Source organism: Cynocephalus volans, chromosome 8 (genome assembly GCF_027409185.1).
Source record: "Cynocephalus volans isolate mCynVol1 chromosome 8, mCynVol1.pri, whole genome shotgun sequence".
Taxonomy (NCBI): Eukaryota; Metazoa; Chordata; class Mammalia; order Dermoptera; family Cynocephalidae; genus Cynocephalus; species Cynocephalus volans.
Window position 1 is genome coordinate 13,928,405 of NC_084467.1, and position 16,569 is coordinate 13,944,973.

The 16,569-nt window shown below is 50.0% G+C and overlaps 1 protein-coding gene across 1 annotated transcript in view; it reads left to right on the forward strand.

The window, feature by feature from the left end:
• Positions 1-16,569, forward strand: part of IGSF21 (immunoglobin superfamily member 21) — a 236,708-nt gene that overhangs the window by 101,220 nt on the left and 118,919 nt on the right. Inside the window, exon 2 of the mRNA XM_063107058.1 lies at positions 3,439-3,551. Within this exon, the coding sequence (XP_062963128.1) occupies positions 3,439-3,551 (113 nt within the window). The remainder of the gene's footprint in view (positions 1-3,438; positions 3,552-16,569) is intronic.

A 16,569-nucleotide genomic window follows, 5' to 3' on the forward strand; every position in this document is an offset into this window, starting at 1 on the left:
GGGAGGGTGCCTGGCTGTGAGCATTTCTCCTCCTTCCCTGGCCTCCTTGGCTCCAAGTAGGGCATCCCTGGAATGGGAGGCACAGTCACTCTGCCTCGGCTTACAAAAGTGTTTCACAGTGTTTGCTCCCCAGGGCTCCAGCAGGGCTGTGACTAGCGTGAGGCTAGCCAGATGTCCAGGGGGCGATGTTTAAGGAGCCCCTCCCTCTCGGGGTGGGGCAGTGGGAGTGAGCGCCTTTAATTCTGTGTCTTAGACATGTCGCCTGCCTTACCCTACTCCCGCCCTGGCTCAAGTCCTACAAGATGCTCTGCTAAAGATGGGCTCCGAGTGTACAATGTTAAAAGAAATTTTCTACCCTGGCCCAAGCTTGGAGAATCACAAGGCACTCTGAGCACACCCCAGCTTCAGGACCTTTGCACTTGAGGTCTCCTCTGCCTGGAATGCCCTCCCGTAGACATCCCACATGGCTCACACCTTCTTTTATCCCTGCCTCCTAAGAGAAGCCACTCGGGCATCCCCGTGAGGGTAGGGTGTGTCTATTGTCTCTTTGCATCCTCAGTGCCTAGAACAGTGCCTGGTACAGAACAGATTCTCAATGAATGTTTTTTCATGAACAAAGGAAAGACAGGAAGAAGGAAGGAGAGAAAGGTTCTGAGAAGTCCTGAAGGGAGGCCCAGGTTTAATTTTGTTTAACACAATATTTCTCAAAATCAGTTGGTGATAGAAATCGTGTTGCCTGAAACACCCACTAGAAGCTCCCTGCTGTCTACACACTCTGGGAAATGTTGGCTTGCCTCAAGCTGTCAAACCACCCTACTCATGCACCTACCTTCCAATCACCTGTTCCCATACCCTGAGGCCCCACCTCTGTCACCTGTGCAGGGGGATGTTCTCTGCTCTCACCCTAGCACGCCCCCTTGAACCCTACTGCCTGAGACATCTGCTACACCTGTCTGTGCTCCTAGCACTACCACCTAATCCCCAGAGCTGCAACCACCCCCATATACCCCTCACTCCCCACCCCGCAACGTTCACATCTGCAATTCTCTTGTGCCTTGCCAACAAGCAGTGATCCTCCATGCCACCCTGGCCCTCCTCCCAGGCACATGCCATCTGCGCCTACCTTGGGCTGCGAAAAGATTGATGCATCTGAAAATGTGTCCTTCCCCCTTCCTTCCTGTGGGAGGGGCCTTTCTCTGGTCCTGTCTCAGCAGCCATCTGGACTGATGATACTCAACTCGTATCTACACCTTCAAATGTGAGAGCCCAGGGAGGGCAGCTCTGCTGGAAAAGTGAGCCGGGCGGCAGATAGGATTGGGTCCTGGACTCCTGTCACGGCCCCCAGCAACACCCCATCCCCATGCCTGGGGCTGGGTGAAAGAAGGATGCAGGCTGCAGACATGCAGTGTTTGGCAGCACTTTCTCTCGCCTCTTCCATCATGAGAGTGGCTGTCATAGTGTGGGGGTTATCATGGAGCCCGAAGCTCTGGGTTTGAATCCCAGCTTTGTCACTTACAACTATGTGATCTTGGCAGGTGACTTTGCCTCTGTTTCCCTGCAGAAGGCAGAATAATAGTAGGTCCTCTCTCTTAGGACTGCCCTGATGGTTAAATGGCTGAATGTGTATTAAGCACTTAGCCCGGTGCCTGGAGCAGAGCAGGTACTATAAAATGTGAGCTGTTATTACTATTTCACACTCGGGCGTGGCTTGCCCTAGAGGCCTCTCTCTTGTTGGGGTCCATCTTCCTGAGGATAGTCTCCTTGTTTGTCATGTCTCAAGGCCTGGATCATCCAGGCTGAGCCAGGTTTCCCTGTCCCCTCCACAGCCACCACCTTCCTCCGATCCATATGCTGCTGGCCCTCTCAGTGGTGACCATATTGTGACATCTCTGTCTCCCCACACTGTGCATCCCTGGAGGACAGAGCAGGGCCTAAGTCATCTCTGCTTCCCAGATCCTGGCTCAGAACCTGCATGGAGCAGGTACAACAAACTGGGGTTGAATGAAGGAGAAAAGGAGGAGCCAGAAGGTTGGTCCTGCTGGTCTCTGCTTTTTTGGACTACGTGGGCTTTCGGGCTCTCTGTGAGCCTGACCTCTGGCCTAAGTTAGAGGCCACTCTGGGATGAGCCCTGCACATTACCCCTCACCCTGGACCCTGAGTCCTGAAGCCTTAGACCATGCAGGTCCAGTCGGACTCCAACTTCTAAATTGATCCTCTTGAGGTCGATTCTTGTTTGTTCTTCCTGCAGTGTTGTAACAATTAAGTTTCAGGCAGGGGTCAGGCCCCTGGGCTCGATCCACTCAGCTTGCCTGCACAATTGAAATCCCTGAGCCCATCCTGGCTAGTTTTCTCATTAAGAAGATCGGACTGGATTGATCCGTTAGATCGATGGCTGGACATCAGCCGGCAGGAAGCCTATCCTATGAGCTTGGATGATCAGCTCAACAGTGAGGTCCCCTGCCGAGCTGGAGTGGGTACCCAGCCCTCTGGGGTAGGGGTCGGGGAGTCAGAGGAGTGTCAGGGACCTCACCTGGCTGGACTTTGGTGAGGAGGCATCAGTGTCCCCAGGGTGTGACTACCAGGCAAAGAGCCCCAGCCCCATGCTCTGGGGAGCTAGGCTGGGATTTCCAAAAGCAGCTGGTGGGAGAGAAGCTTCATCTGGTGCTTGCAAAAGATTTGCGACTGCTTGCCAGCTGGCCAGTCCGTAATTACCTCCTCCACCATCATCAGCACCACCAGGGCCAGGGTTGGACCCGCCCCTCCCTTAGGGGGCAGTATACGTGTGATGAGAACTTTGGTTGCTACAGAAGCGAACAGCAGTGTCCCGGGGCACTCTTCCTGTCCCACCAGGAGCAGTCTGGTTACAAGGCTGGGAACAGAAGGGTATGGGCACGCCATGTCCCAGTGTGTGGGTTTCACGGACCCTGGCTGCATAAAATGGTGACACGTGTAAGGGATGGCTCAGGGACTTACATTCAAATAGGTTTGGAAAGGCTAGGGCAAATGCACGTCATTCATTTCCTGCAGGACTTAATGGGCTAATGCATATCACAAGTCTCTGCAAAGGAGGACGGAGGTGCAGCATTGGACCACAGAAGCCTTTCTCTGGGATATCTTGTACAAATACATTGAGGGACTGCTAGGAGGTGCCAGTGTGTCCTACATTCAGGGGCATATTCGTCCCAAGAGGAAGTGCGTTCAGTTTGCCAGAGTGCATTGAAGCCAGGGGGGTGGCAGAAAGGGAGCCATCGAGGAGAGGGAAGAAGAAGGTGCTCAGGTCCCCCGGTCGCACTCCCGCAGGCTGCAGTGCCAGCAGCGCCCCGCAGGTGGGCGACAGCAGCCTCTCCGCCTCTGCCTGCTCTCCCCAGCCCGCCTGGGCCAGCCCAGCCCTCCTGGCCAGTTCGTGTCTTCACTGCTCCTTTCTCCTTCCTTCCACAGGCTACCTGACCGTCAGCATTGAGCCTCTGCCCCCTGTCGTGGCTGGGGATGCCGTGACCTTGAAGTGTAACTTCAAGACGGATGGTCGCATGCGCGAGATCGTGTGGTACCGGGTAAGTCTCCACCACTGCCCCTCCATGCCCACGGCCAGGGCGTCTGGACACCCTCACAGGCTTGGCTGTGTCCTCAGTGCTGACCCAGCCCTGAGCTGTCCTGTGCCCTCTGCCAGCACCCCCGTCCTCTGCTGACCGCTCAATGCCACCTTCTCTTCCGCCCTCGGGATCTGTCTTGTTCTGACCTTCTTTGTGCCCTTGATCGGCCCCTACTCTCAGGAAACCCCATTAGTACCAGAGCACAAGTTACTGAGAACACCGTGGGCCCTGCTTGTGCTATAGCAACTGAGGAATGTCCAGTGACAGAATTTTAGGCATGAGGCTTTTGCTAATATTTTTAGCAGAGGATATAGAAATAGGGGAAAGCTTCCTGCCTTCTTTAAAATCAAATTACAGAGATAGTCTGCCACCTAATGCGACCATACATAGGGCTGGTCCTGTTGTCTGGCACCGTAAGTTTAGCTCTGAGAAGGGAAGTTTTTAGAGATGAGGCAGTGCCCACCTGTCCAGGACCCCGGTGTTGGTAACAGGAAGAACAGCTTTGGGTCTTGGGCCCAAGTGGCCTTTTCCACCTCTCATAGAAATCTTGTGTCTCGATGGGGCATCCCAGCTTGGTTTCTCTTTGCCACAGAGGAGTCGGGGCTGGACTCCAGACAAGGTCAGTGGTTCTGACACTCGCCTTGCACAGAGCAAGACACCACACAGAACTCCCCTTCCATGATCTAAAACAGGGGTTGGCAAAATTTCTCAGTGCAATTCCAAATAGTAAATATTTTCCTCTCTGCTGACCCTGTAGTCTCTGTTGCAATACTCAGCTCTGCTGTTGGGCTGAATGCAGAAAGGGCACGGCCATATTCTGATAAAACTTTATACCAAAATGTGAATTTGGTATGATTTTCACGTGTCATAAAATCATCTTCTTTTCATTTTTGTCCAACCATTTAAAAAGGTAAAAACTATTCTTAGCTCACAGGCTGTATGAAAACAGGTCATAGGCTGATTTAGTTCATGGGATTTAGTTTGCAAACCCATGATCGGAAACTGCACTTTTCTAATCTTTGTCAGCTGCCTCGCCCTGTCTTCAGATGAAATCTGTGGTAACACAGTGGAGTGGAGCTGCTCTGGATGGAGCAGACGGAGCTCAGAGAGAGGAGGGAGTAGAAGGTGGTGGTGGGCACAGCTGGTGGTCTTGAATCTGGAGCTGGCATCTCTGCTCCTTGAGGCTGCCACCCACCACATCCCCCCACGGTGCATGAAACTCAGGGCTGGAAGGGCACATGCACTGTTCATGGGCTTGGCTCAGAGCTGTTCTCCTCAACCTTCTTGCTCTTGGTCAAGTCTTGCTTTGAACCAGCCTGTCCTTGCTGCTCCTTATTGCATTTTTGGTCTTTAATTCATCGTTTGCTGGTTGGTGCTATTTTGTTGGCTATGATCTGCACTCTTTTTAACCCAAATCGTGGTTCCCCACCTCAGCATCGTAGCCCCTGCTGCTCAGAATCCACTCCAGTGCCCTTCATCCAAGCTCTCCCAGCAGCTTGGGCCCCACAGGTGTGAACCTGACACCCAGCATCCCAGAGGGTCCCAGCCTTAGAGGAGGTTCCACCCCAGATAGATCAATGGGCTTACAGAATGTCAAGGCGCATGTTAAGAGTGCCATGAACTGAATCACTAAGAGGCGTATTTACAGGATATGGGAACTGCTTGGCTGACACGGGCTGCGAGCATCTCATTAGCACCTGGCAGAGGACTAGGATAAATTAACTCCAGCTCACTGCTGACGATGGGACTGCATCTCTCACCCCACCATCTGTAGATGGGATCAGAGGGAGGGTGGTGAAGACAGAAATACAAAGACCCAGCAGGAGGAGTTAATGAGGGTAGATGTGGGAGGGACCTTGGAGAGGGGAAAGTACCAGGGGGCACCTCATTGCCTTCCAAGTCCTCACTGTGGTTTGAAATGGAATGTAACTGCAGTCAAAGTGGTGAGAATCTCTCTGCAGAGGCTGTCAGAGCAGGGCAGGGACAGCACCAGGCTGGGCCCAGATACGGGAACCTGGAGCAAGCATCGCTGAGGCTCAACTCTGCTCCTGAAGATGGGGGCAGGGCTGGGGCAGGAGGCTGGACAGAGACTTCCCAGTTTCTCCTCTAACCCCAGTGCTGAGAACCCCCTTTCTCTCTCTCTAGCCTAGCCTGTGATCACACTGATTGCTTTACGAATCAGTTACATCGCTTACAGGTGTCAGGCCCTGCATATCAGGCTATGGTAGGCTGCACTAATTAATTTATTTTATTTCATTTCACATCCTTGGACTGAGGGCCTCTGGAGCAGGGAGGGGGTATTCAGATGTATGCAAATCACATGCAAATCACCCACGAGAGCCAAATGTCTGGGCCCTTTTAATTCTGTAGCTGGACCAAAGTGGTGGCTCAGCTGACTGGTTACTCTCTGTGTGCCCTGCCTGTGATGGTGAGGATGGGGGCAGAGGACAAGAGGAAATTCCAGGGAAGTGGCTCCATGCTGCCAGTTCTCTCTTTGCCTGCTGCCACTCTGGACTTCCCTCATGGATTGCCTCTTTTCCCAGGGAGCCAGCTGAAGGGAGAGAGATAAGAGGCTAGCAAGATGGGGCTCCAGGAGCCAAGGCTGGGCAGGGCTTCTAGAGGGAAGGGGAGAAGCAGCAATGGGACTCCAGTCTCCTTCTGCAGCAGGACCCTCCCTCTACCCCATCTTCCCCTACCAGACAAGCCCTCACAGCCTTGGCCCTCACGTCCCACTCCCTGCAGCCTGCCCCTGCCCAAGCAGAGAGCTGCCAGCGCCGTTTGTTTTCTGTGCATGTGCTTGCTTCCCTTCCAGTTTCCTTTCTCCACCCTCCGTCAATGAGCTTACAGAGCCTGGCTTGGAAGGAAATGAATAGGTTACACAGACGCAGCCAGGACTGTGTCTCCAGTCTCTTTAGAAGGGAAAAGCGGGGCATTGTCATGGAGCCGTCACTGCCCGCTCAGCCCAGTGGGCACAGAATGGCCCAAAATGTGGGTAGAGTCCAGCAGCCTCCCCTCTGGTTCTGAAGACATTATCTCAGCAATGGGATCATACTGAGCTTTGAGAAAACGTGATGAATAGGGAGGATTCTTTGGGTAAATTGAGGGAGATGATAAAATTGTCAGAAGCAAAAGGGACCACCCCCTGGGGTTAACGAGACCTCTGGCTGAACATTTGGGAAGTTCTGGCCTGTGGACCCCTTTAAGGGAGGGGAAGGAGGTTGGGAGGAGATGGCAGTGGCCTGAGCTTTTGTCACTTTGCCCCATGGTCTGGTCAGCTGGGGAGGAGCTCAGCCAGTTTGTAGAAGAAGATACCAAATATAGAACAGGGTCAGGAAAGAGTAGATGATCAAAGACCCTGCATCTGTGTTGTCCAGTACAGTAGCCACCAGTCGAATGCGGCTGTTTAAACTTAAATTAAAAATTCATTTTTTCAGTCAGACTAGCCACATTTCAAGTGCTCACTAGCCTCATTTAACTAGTGGTTACCCTATTGAGCAGGGCAAGTACAGAACATTTCCATCATTGCAGAAGATTCTACTGGACAGCCTGCTCTAGATAGTTGACATTTTTTCTGTGGCCTCTGGAAATATACTGTGCTTGCCTGACAAGGGACTAGCAGTGAATGCTTTCCAAGCAAATCCACTGTAAAATGAATTTCAGTACAATGAATTTATTTGTTCATAAACTGCCATCATTAATGGTGTGTGTGTGTGGTGAGGGAGGGTGGGAAGAGGAAGGTTGTCATCATTCTCAAAAGAATTCTTTGGAAACATACAGAAGATGTCAAGAGAGCCCCTGCAAAGTGGGTATTGTAGCTGTCTATCAAAGCCCCGTTCATCTCAAGGGTGCTTCTCAGCCCTTTTCCCATCTCCTCATGCTTTCTCCACTGCTGCATGGGTTCATCTCCCAGGCGTGAGTTTCTCAGGCCCCATCTTTACAGCTCATGCACATAACTATTTTTTGTTTGTTTGTTTGTTTGTTTTTTCTGGAAATAATACAGTGGCTAGTAGAGTAGAGGTGCAATTCCACACTTTGCCAGTAGGAGGCTGTCACCTGACAACCAATCTACCCTGGCATTAAAGTTGGTGCTTGGTCTAGGTGATGAATGATAAGTAATGTTATTTACTTAATCATTCTTATCTATTTACACCTATAATTGGGGACTACTTAGTAATGCTGCTAATACTCATCTGAGTGGCTAACATTATTGAGACTTTACTATGTGCCAGGCATTGGATCAGATGCTTTACATACATTATTACATTTCGTTTTCATGCTGGCACTATGAGATAGGTATTATCGTTAATCCTATTTTTAAAATGAAGAAATTGAGACCATCCAAAGAGACTGTCTCAGCTCATGTGCCTTCCCTGACTTCTCTAGAAAGTTCTACACACGCCTTCCTTCATAATAACTTTGTATGGGTCTCTACTCCAGTGCTTACCTTGTCATGTTAAAACACCTGCCACTGGACCATGAGCATCCCAAGGCTAAAGACCATGCCTTTTCCCTGCTGTATTTTTGACACCTAGTGCAGTCACCTTAGTAAATATTTGTTAAATTAACAAATGGTAGAGCTGTAAATACAAACACATGTGCACATTTCTACAGACCCCACCATGTAGCCCACCTCTGTTTCAAATGGGCGAATGTGTACAGTTGATAGGATCTGTCTGTTGGGGCAAGACGGAGTGTGGGTTTTTGCATACTTGGGGCTTTGTGGAGTATGGCAAAAAAGGCGCATTTCTTATTAGGAAACACTGTCTAAACTCATTTAGTTGGAGGTCACCTGCCCAGCAGGCAAAGCCAAAGGTCTGTTTATATCATAGAAATCCATTAAACAGCCAAAGAGAATCATGGGGATCTAACCTTTTGCAGCAGTTTTTATTATCCCTCCTTTGTTTTGTCTTGTTCCTTCACAATTTGTTCCCAAGAGCTGCTCTGGGCCCAGGTTACAAGGCCACAGAAAAGAGAGCCTCAGAGCGAGATAGAGATAGCGCTAACACCCCCTCTTTCAGTAACCCCTTTTCTCACCTCTTTCATCTTGTAAGGAGATGTGTACCTGGGCGTTTCCTTTGTTCGGTTCAGATGACGTTCCCTGGACAGGGCACACTTCCTCTCTGGGGCTCTGCTAGATGCTTCTGCAGTGAGGGTTTGTGACCACTTTGTACCATTAGACACGGGATTGAGACTGGTGGCTGAGAAGGGTGACACAGAAAGAGAGAGGACTTAGGTACTAGAATACCTGCACATGAGTTCGGGAGTTCACTGACCTCACCTTTCACCATTTTAGAAACCTCATCTGAAATTGAGCATGAATACACATACTTTGTAAGGTTAAATGAGGTAATGTCTGCAACCAGATGAGCCCAGTGTTTGGCTCATTATGGCACCTATTCAATAAATGGTAGCCATTGCCCTATCATGTCTCTTGGTAGCTTAAGGGATCCAGACAGGGCAATTATAGAATAAGAGTGAAAGGTGTTTGGGGAGGATCACCAGAGTTGTATTCCTCAAATTCCGTCCTACCACCTACATTCCCAAGGGGTATGGGCAGAGACAACACTTTAAGCCGGTACACTCTTTGTTCCTGTGTGGTTATGCTGGTAAACTCACTGGATTCCAACTCTTGGAAATAGCACCAGGTAGTTAAGCCATTTCAATGAATCTTAGCTCTCCCTACTACAGGGAGCTATTTCAAAGTGGCTTTACTGGCATTGGCTCTCTCTCAGTGTTGGCCCTTGAAAATGTTTTGTTGTTTGGGGCTGGCCAGTTATCTCAGTTGGTTAGAGCGCAGCCTTCTAATGCCAGGGTCATGGGTTCAGATCCCCATACCGGCCAGCTGCAAAAAAAGAAAAGATAGAAAAGAAAATGTTTTGTTGTTTGAAACAAAATGGAAAAAGATGATCATAAAGGGACGTTACAGCCCAGTGATATCATAAGTGCAACAAGGCAGGTCCTCTCTTGGTGACTAATGAAGACCAGTGCCCAAGTCCCAGAGAACTGGCCTGAACCACTTCTTTGGCCTCTCTGGCTTGGAGCCCAGCCTGGCAGCCACGCAACCCAGCTGCTCCTCGTGACTCTCCTGCACCCACCTCCTGATCTTGGACTCACAGATCTTACAGCTCCAAGATCTGGAGGAGGAAGAGTGAGAGGAAGACAAGAGCCAGGGCCAAGTAGGCCCAAGCTGCCCTGCCCAGGCCTCCTTCCCCTGCCCCTGTTCTTCCAAAGGGGCAGGTCCTCTGTGATGAGGTGTACCCCATGCTCACTCTTGTCATACCAGTCACATGGGAGGGAAGAGAAAGCAGACAGAGGGCCCACCAGAAGACAGCTGATTACGGAATAAATGCAATAACACATAAAGAGGAAATAAGAACAATTTCCAAGCCCAGTTCCCTTGCGATCCTTATTACACCCCAACAAAAGCTCCACCCTCAACCTGAGTTGTTAGGTTGTGTCCATTGCAGACTCATCACACAGCTCCTCCTTCTGGGGGTGCAGTGGTGGGAGATACCCTCAGCTCCCCCTAGAAGCCAGAGTGTGAATCACAACCACTGCAGCCCCAGTCCCTGGACTTCAATGGAAGTTTGGTTGTAAACAGGCGGGTGTTGCCCACTCTGATGGTTCACTGGAATTTTGGAGGAGGCCACCAAAAATATACTGATGCCTGAGACTCATTCTACAATTAATGAATCAGAATTCTCAGGAGACTTGGGGTATTTGTACTTTTCACCAGCTCCCCAGGTGGCTGTGATGCCCTAGACACAGCCAGGGACCATGTTATTGTGTTTGGGAAACTCTGACAGAGGGAGCTGCTTCATTCATTCATTCCACATTAACTCAACACGTATTTCTGAAACTGGGTGGTTTTAGGCACTGGGGGGTGCATCCAGGAACAAGACAAGATCCTGCAGTCATGTAGTTTACTTTGGGGGAGGAGTTAAAAAGATAAACAAGAGAGCTATCAGGTGATGATAAATGCAGTGCATATAATTAAAATATGGAAAGGATTGGGTGGTCAGGAGAAGACTGTCATTTAAACTGAGATCTCAAAGTCAACATGGAGGTTGCCATGCCAAGGGGAGGAGGCAGAATATTCTGAAAAGAGAGAAAAGCACATGCAAAGAACCTCTGGTGGGAAAAAGCTTTGTATGTTCGAAGAACAGAAAGAAAGTGTGTGTGGCTGGAACAAAGCAAGGAGGGAGAGAATTAAGAGGTGACGCTGGAGATGTGGGCAGGGAACATTCACACTGAGCCTTGTGCTCCTGGGAACTGAATCTGGAGTTACTCTAAGGGCAACAGGAAACGTGGAGGATTTTAAGCAGGGAGGTAACAGGATTCTTTACTTTATTAAAAGGTCACTTCTGGGTGGAGAATGGATTGTAGGGGAAGTGATGACCTTGGAGATTGTGATAACAGTTCAGGCAAAAGATGACTGTGGCTTGGTTGAGAACTGGGATGGTGGTAGTGGAGATGATTGGAGGGAAAAAATTCTGCTTACTTTTTGCAGGTAGAGTCTAAAGGCTTGCTAACCTGTGGATGAAGGAAAGGGAATTCAGGAGGACCCCTGGCTTTGGGGCTTGAGCAGCTGGGTGTGAGAGAGCAGTGCTGTTTACTGCAATGGGAAGGATAAGACAGAAGAAGGTTTCAGGATCATGTTCAAGTGTTCTCTGTAGGCCATGATAAGTTGGAAGTGCCTCTAAGATGGAGATGGAGATGTCACAGCAGCAGTTGAGGCCACAAATCTGGAATTCTGAGGAGAGGTCAAGGGCGGGAGATCTATGCTTGGGAGTCATCACAGTATGGATAAAACTAAAGCCGTATGCTTGGATGAGATGATCAGAGAGGGGAAAAAAGAAAAGAACCCAACGCTGGGGCACCCCAAGATTTAGAGATAGAAAAGACCACCATCAAATAGGCTAAGAAGGAATAGCTGGCAAAAATATGAAGAAAGCCAGGAGAGTGGGGATTCCCAGATTCCAAGAGAAGAACGTGAGAGAAGAATAGTCAGCTGTGTCTAACGTTGCAAGGAATAACTTGAGAAAAGAGAACTGACCTTGAACTTAGCAATATGACACTCACCGGGAACCTGGACAAGAGCAGATTCTTTGGCTTTAATGGGAGCAGAAGGCTGGCTGGAGTGGGCTGAGGGGAGTATTGAGACCAGCAGTGGCATGGCCTTGACCTCTTGACTATTAAAGGGATTTGACCTTGAACTTCTAAACAAACCTCTGCTGGTAATGTAAAAATATGATTGCTTCCATTTGGTCCACCTCTACTTGCATGTCATTCATAAACTACAAAATACATTGTCTTTTCTAAACATCCCCAGATCAATGGGCTTGGTCGCACTTCCGCTGAGCATCTCACAGGGATTGGCACGAAACAAACAAGACGTGCTGCAAACAGGCCGTTTCCATCACCCGCGGGGCTGGGGAAATGGGCTTTACTTACATTACTTCATCCTCTTTTCTCCACCTGGCCAGACTTCCTCATTCACTCCTCTGTGAAGCATCTGACTTCTCTCACCAAGACAGAATTAAGAGATCCTCCCGCTGTGTTTCCTCGGCTTTTTGTACATACTTCGACTAGAGAGATATCACCTGGTATTTTAGTTATCCGTCTTTGCGTCTCTTGCTGAGATTTATTTATCTGCTTCTTCGACGTGTGCTATGGTGACTGGCAGGCCCTGAGCCAGGGAGTCCTTATGTGGGGTCTCTGGATCCCTAGGAAGTATGTGGATGGGCTTCTAGGGGTGCTCAAAACCCCAGAAAGTATGCCCAATATATTGTGTGCATTTTTGTGGGGGAAAAGGGCTGAATATTCTCAAAGGGCTCTGTGATACACCCCCCTGGAAAGATCAAGAACCATAGCAGCGGATGATCTGTGTCTGTGGAATGTGAAATGTGTAGGACATCATTATCTCCATCCTTGGGTCCTCTAGGAGACCAAGAGGCTACAAGACTATGTCAGAAAGCCCATGAGTGGTCCATGAGCTTTCCAGTAACCGGCATGGGGGCTGGGGGGAGTGCAGTCAGCCTTAGGTGGGAAGAGCCGCAAGGGCATTGGGATTGGTCTAGACACCATAGTTCAGTTGGCTTGGATTTGTGCATAGATGCCCTTGGATGGAAAAAGGAGATAAGAAGGGGAAAAAAGGAAAGGCTTGCTTTGGCAGCATATCACTGCTCTACCTGGCATGAGAGGAGATGTTTTTGACCATAGAAATCTGTCTTCTCTTGGGGATTAAGATTAGGTTTCTGATACTGGTAATGAGACCCTTTCCCTGTACCATGCGGGGTTGATAAGAGCTCTTGGCTTCCAAACTGTTGAGAAGGGGTGCCAACTGCTGGAATGGACACCCAGATAACAAAATGTTCTATTGGAGCACATGAAGACTCCACAAATAATGGGCCCTCCCATTGGATGGTCATGAAAGATGCGGTAGACTGGCACATCCAAGACCAACGCACTGACGGCTCAGCTCACTTTGGGTTGCATAGAAGACAAAAGAGCAGGGACCTGGGGCAAAACATCCTGCGATGTACCTGGAGCAGACCACTCCCCTCTCTGAGTTTCAGGTCTTCCCGTAAAATAAAAGGCTGAAATAAGATGATCTCTCTAGAATGGCCTGCCTCTTTCCCACCTGCAGCCAGCCTTCCCTCTGTGCATTCCCCAGAAGACCCCAGGTGTGGGGAAGAGATGGATGCTTCCTGGGTCAGACCTGGAAAACTCTTCATCAGGGGTAGGAGTCCTGGCCTGAGTCGCCTTCAGGGCCTCTGAGCCAGTGGAATCTGGGAGCTCTATTAAACCTAAAGTGATTTCCAGCAGACTCTGCCTGACTCACGCCCTGCTGGGTTTAAATGACAGGGGGCTGACTTAACTTGTCGGAGAAGGATTAAAGGTGAACTTCCGCTCTAGCACACCAATGAAATAAAATAACACGGCTGAAATGAGGGATGTTTCCCAGAAAACCAGCTCAGGCTCTGTCTCCCTCCTAAATCCCTCCTCCTCCTCCTCCTCTCCCCACCCTTTCTGTGTTGGGTGTGTCAGTATTCCCATTGCAAGCAGGCACAGCCATGCAATTTGCTACAACACACATCTGACCTTTCCATGAGCCCCCTCCTTGCCCCACAGCTTCCTATCACCTAAAGGACCAAGTTCAAGGTCATCAGCCCAGTATACAAGGCCCTTTTTGATTTAACCTCTGCTGACTGATTTCTCCAGCCTTGCTTCCCACTGTGTTCCCAAATGGGCCCACCACTCAAATCATATGGCTGATGTGCAGTTCTCAGAGCATGCCAATGCGCCTTCCCACCTCCGTGCTGATGCATATGCCGCTGCCTCCGCCTGCGATGCCCTTTTTTCCCTCCATCTGGCAAACTCCGACTTGCCCTCCAGGCTCAGTGTCAGTGCCCTGCCCCCCACAGGCCTTTTTCCATCCTTTCTCCTCCTTCCCCATTCAACCATCATGACCCAGGCTGAATTAGATGCTCCTAACACTCTCAAAATACTCAGAACTCTACCATATGACTTAACACTCTGGACTCGTGTGTTCATTTGTGCAGCAGATATTTCTCGAGCACCTACCATGTGCCAAGCATTGGGAGAAGAGCACAAAATGGGAACAATGTGGCCCTGCTTTTATGGAGCTTGTGGTTAAGTGAAGAAAACAGGTGTTATATGGAAGATTATCAAATAAATACTTCTTTGAAATTGTGGTCACTGCCCCGAGAGAGGACAGGTGTCTGCTAGCTGAGAGCTCACAATAGGGGACTAACTGTAATAGCTGAATGTCTCCGGGAATGCAAACCCCGTGCCTGCAAGGACCAGGCATCCTGTTCGTACTTCCCTCTCCTGAGTGTCTAGCATGATGCTGAGTGCATAGCTTAGAGAGTGAATGAATGGATGGATGGATTCATGAATATCTTATGTGTCTCTGAGGGACAGAGAAGTAAACTTTTTGTTGATGAGGTAAAGAATTTTCTCAGAATTGGAGCTTTTCAACAGTGGATGGGATGTGTGGGGGACTGGCGAGCTCCCCACCCCTGGAGGTGTCTAAGCACATGTTAGAGTGGCAATCTCAGAGAAATTAACTAACCAATCCCAAGACTCAAAGACAGTAAGGCAGAGCAGGATTTCTGCTCTGACCTGTCTCTCTTCCCCTTGCAGCTGCCCGGCTGTCTCAGCATCCAGGCTGGGCCACAGGATTGATAGGGTGGCCTGGATTCTACTTTGGATAGATCAGTTGCCTCCTCCCTGGGGGAGAGATGGAGAGGGCCAGTGTTGGGGGCAGGGGAGCAGCCTGGGTCAGGCTTCTCGGGCTGTCCTCATCATCACACTGCCAGAGCCACCTGTCTGCAGAGGTGCAGGGTTACAGATCCACGCAGAGGCTGTCAACGTCAAATGAGGACTTGAGGGAAAACACAGCTTCCACCCCGCAGAGATGACACGGGCAGCACGGTTCACCTACCCTGAGACAAACACAGAACAGTCAGGCACCTGGAAGGGGCCTCCCCTCCCACGCCCCATGCTGTGAGTTTCTCCCAAGCTGGACTCTGCTTTGGTGCATGCTGGAAAAGTTTCAGCAACACTGTCCAGGGCCAGGTCTTCTTCTCATCATGCCACACGCACCTCAAGAACCCCGTTAATGAGGGCGGTGGGTGGTCTGGGAAGCCCAAATTGGAAACTGTCCAAGAAATGAAGTTGTATTACTATGATGATGATGATGATGATTTTGCAAGGCAGGGAAGTAACTCAAATGAGTCTAAACAAGTATTGTCAAGTAGGAGATCTTGGGGACCTACTTTAGTGGCTGTAATAATCATTTTAATTGGCACATTAATTACACGTAAGCAGGTGCTTCCAAAATAATTGAGGGTGTTGGAAAGCTGTTTATTTCCTTAAGTGTTTTAAACATTCCCCTTTCACCCTGTTTACTCTGTGAATAACAAATCACGCAGGCCCGTCTTTTGAGAAAGAGAAGCGAAGCCTGTCTGAGTCTGTGGGCTCTGAGCTAGTAAGACCTCCAGTTCATTCATCCCTTTGTCCCTTCAGGTATGGAAGTAACACCTGTAGAAAACCTATGGGGGCCCTGGGGTACCACAGGGAGAGGTTGTGTTTGGCTCACAGTCTGCAGGGAGAGACAGGGTGTCACACCGGCACAGAGGTGGTACCCCCGCCCTAGTCTGGAGCTATCTGGGAATGAGGAGGGGACAATGGGCATGGCAAGCAGAGGGTAGAACAGGTGTGAATGTCCAGAGGGTGGCCCATCCGAAGCTTCTCAGGCGCTCAGTGCAGGGGTGGGAGGAGGAAGTGGCTGAGTCCAAGTCTGGGGTGTCGTGCGGCGGAGCTTGGGCTGTATCCATGGGAACAGTCAAAGAATTTTAGTTACAAAAGCACCATTATCCAATTTTAGAAAGCTCTGGACCCAGAGGTGTCTGATAAGCATCTCAGGCTTCATGTGGCCAAAGCAAAACTCTGTATTTCTCCTCTAAACCTGTTCTTCCCCATTCTCCTTCATTTCAGCAAAAAGCATCACCATCCATCTGGTTTCCGAAGCCAAAAATGTAGGGCTCTTCCAGCCTCCTGCTGTCCCTCGCCTCTGCCCCAACCCTGCATTTCTTCCATTTGGTCATTTCGAGGAAATGCGTCCTGAATCTCCGTGCATCTTCCCATCTCCTGGGCCCCCACTCTAGCCAAAGCCTCTATCACCACTGCTTCTAGTTAACAGCCTTCTAGCTGCACTCCCTGCTTCTAATCTTGTCCCCCCAGCCCCCAAATCCACCATCCACACAGCAGCCAGAATGATGTTTTAAAATCAGAACCAGGTCATGTCATTCCTCGGCTTTGCCTGAGACTTTAGAATAAACCCATTAGATGCCACCCGCTCTAGCCCTGCCCAGCTGGCCTCTTCCCCCTCCCCTGCCTTCTGCCACACCAGCCTTGCCTGGGTTCCATAAACAGCCCACATGCCCAGATC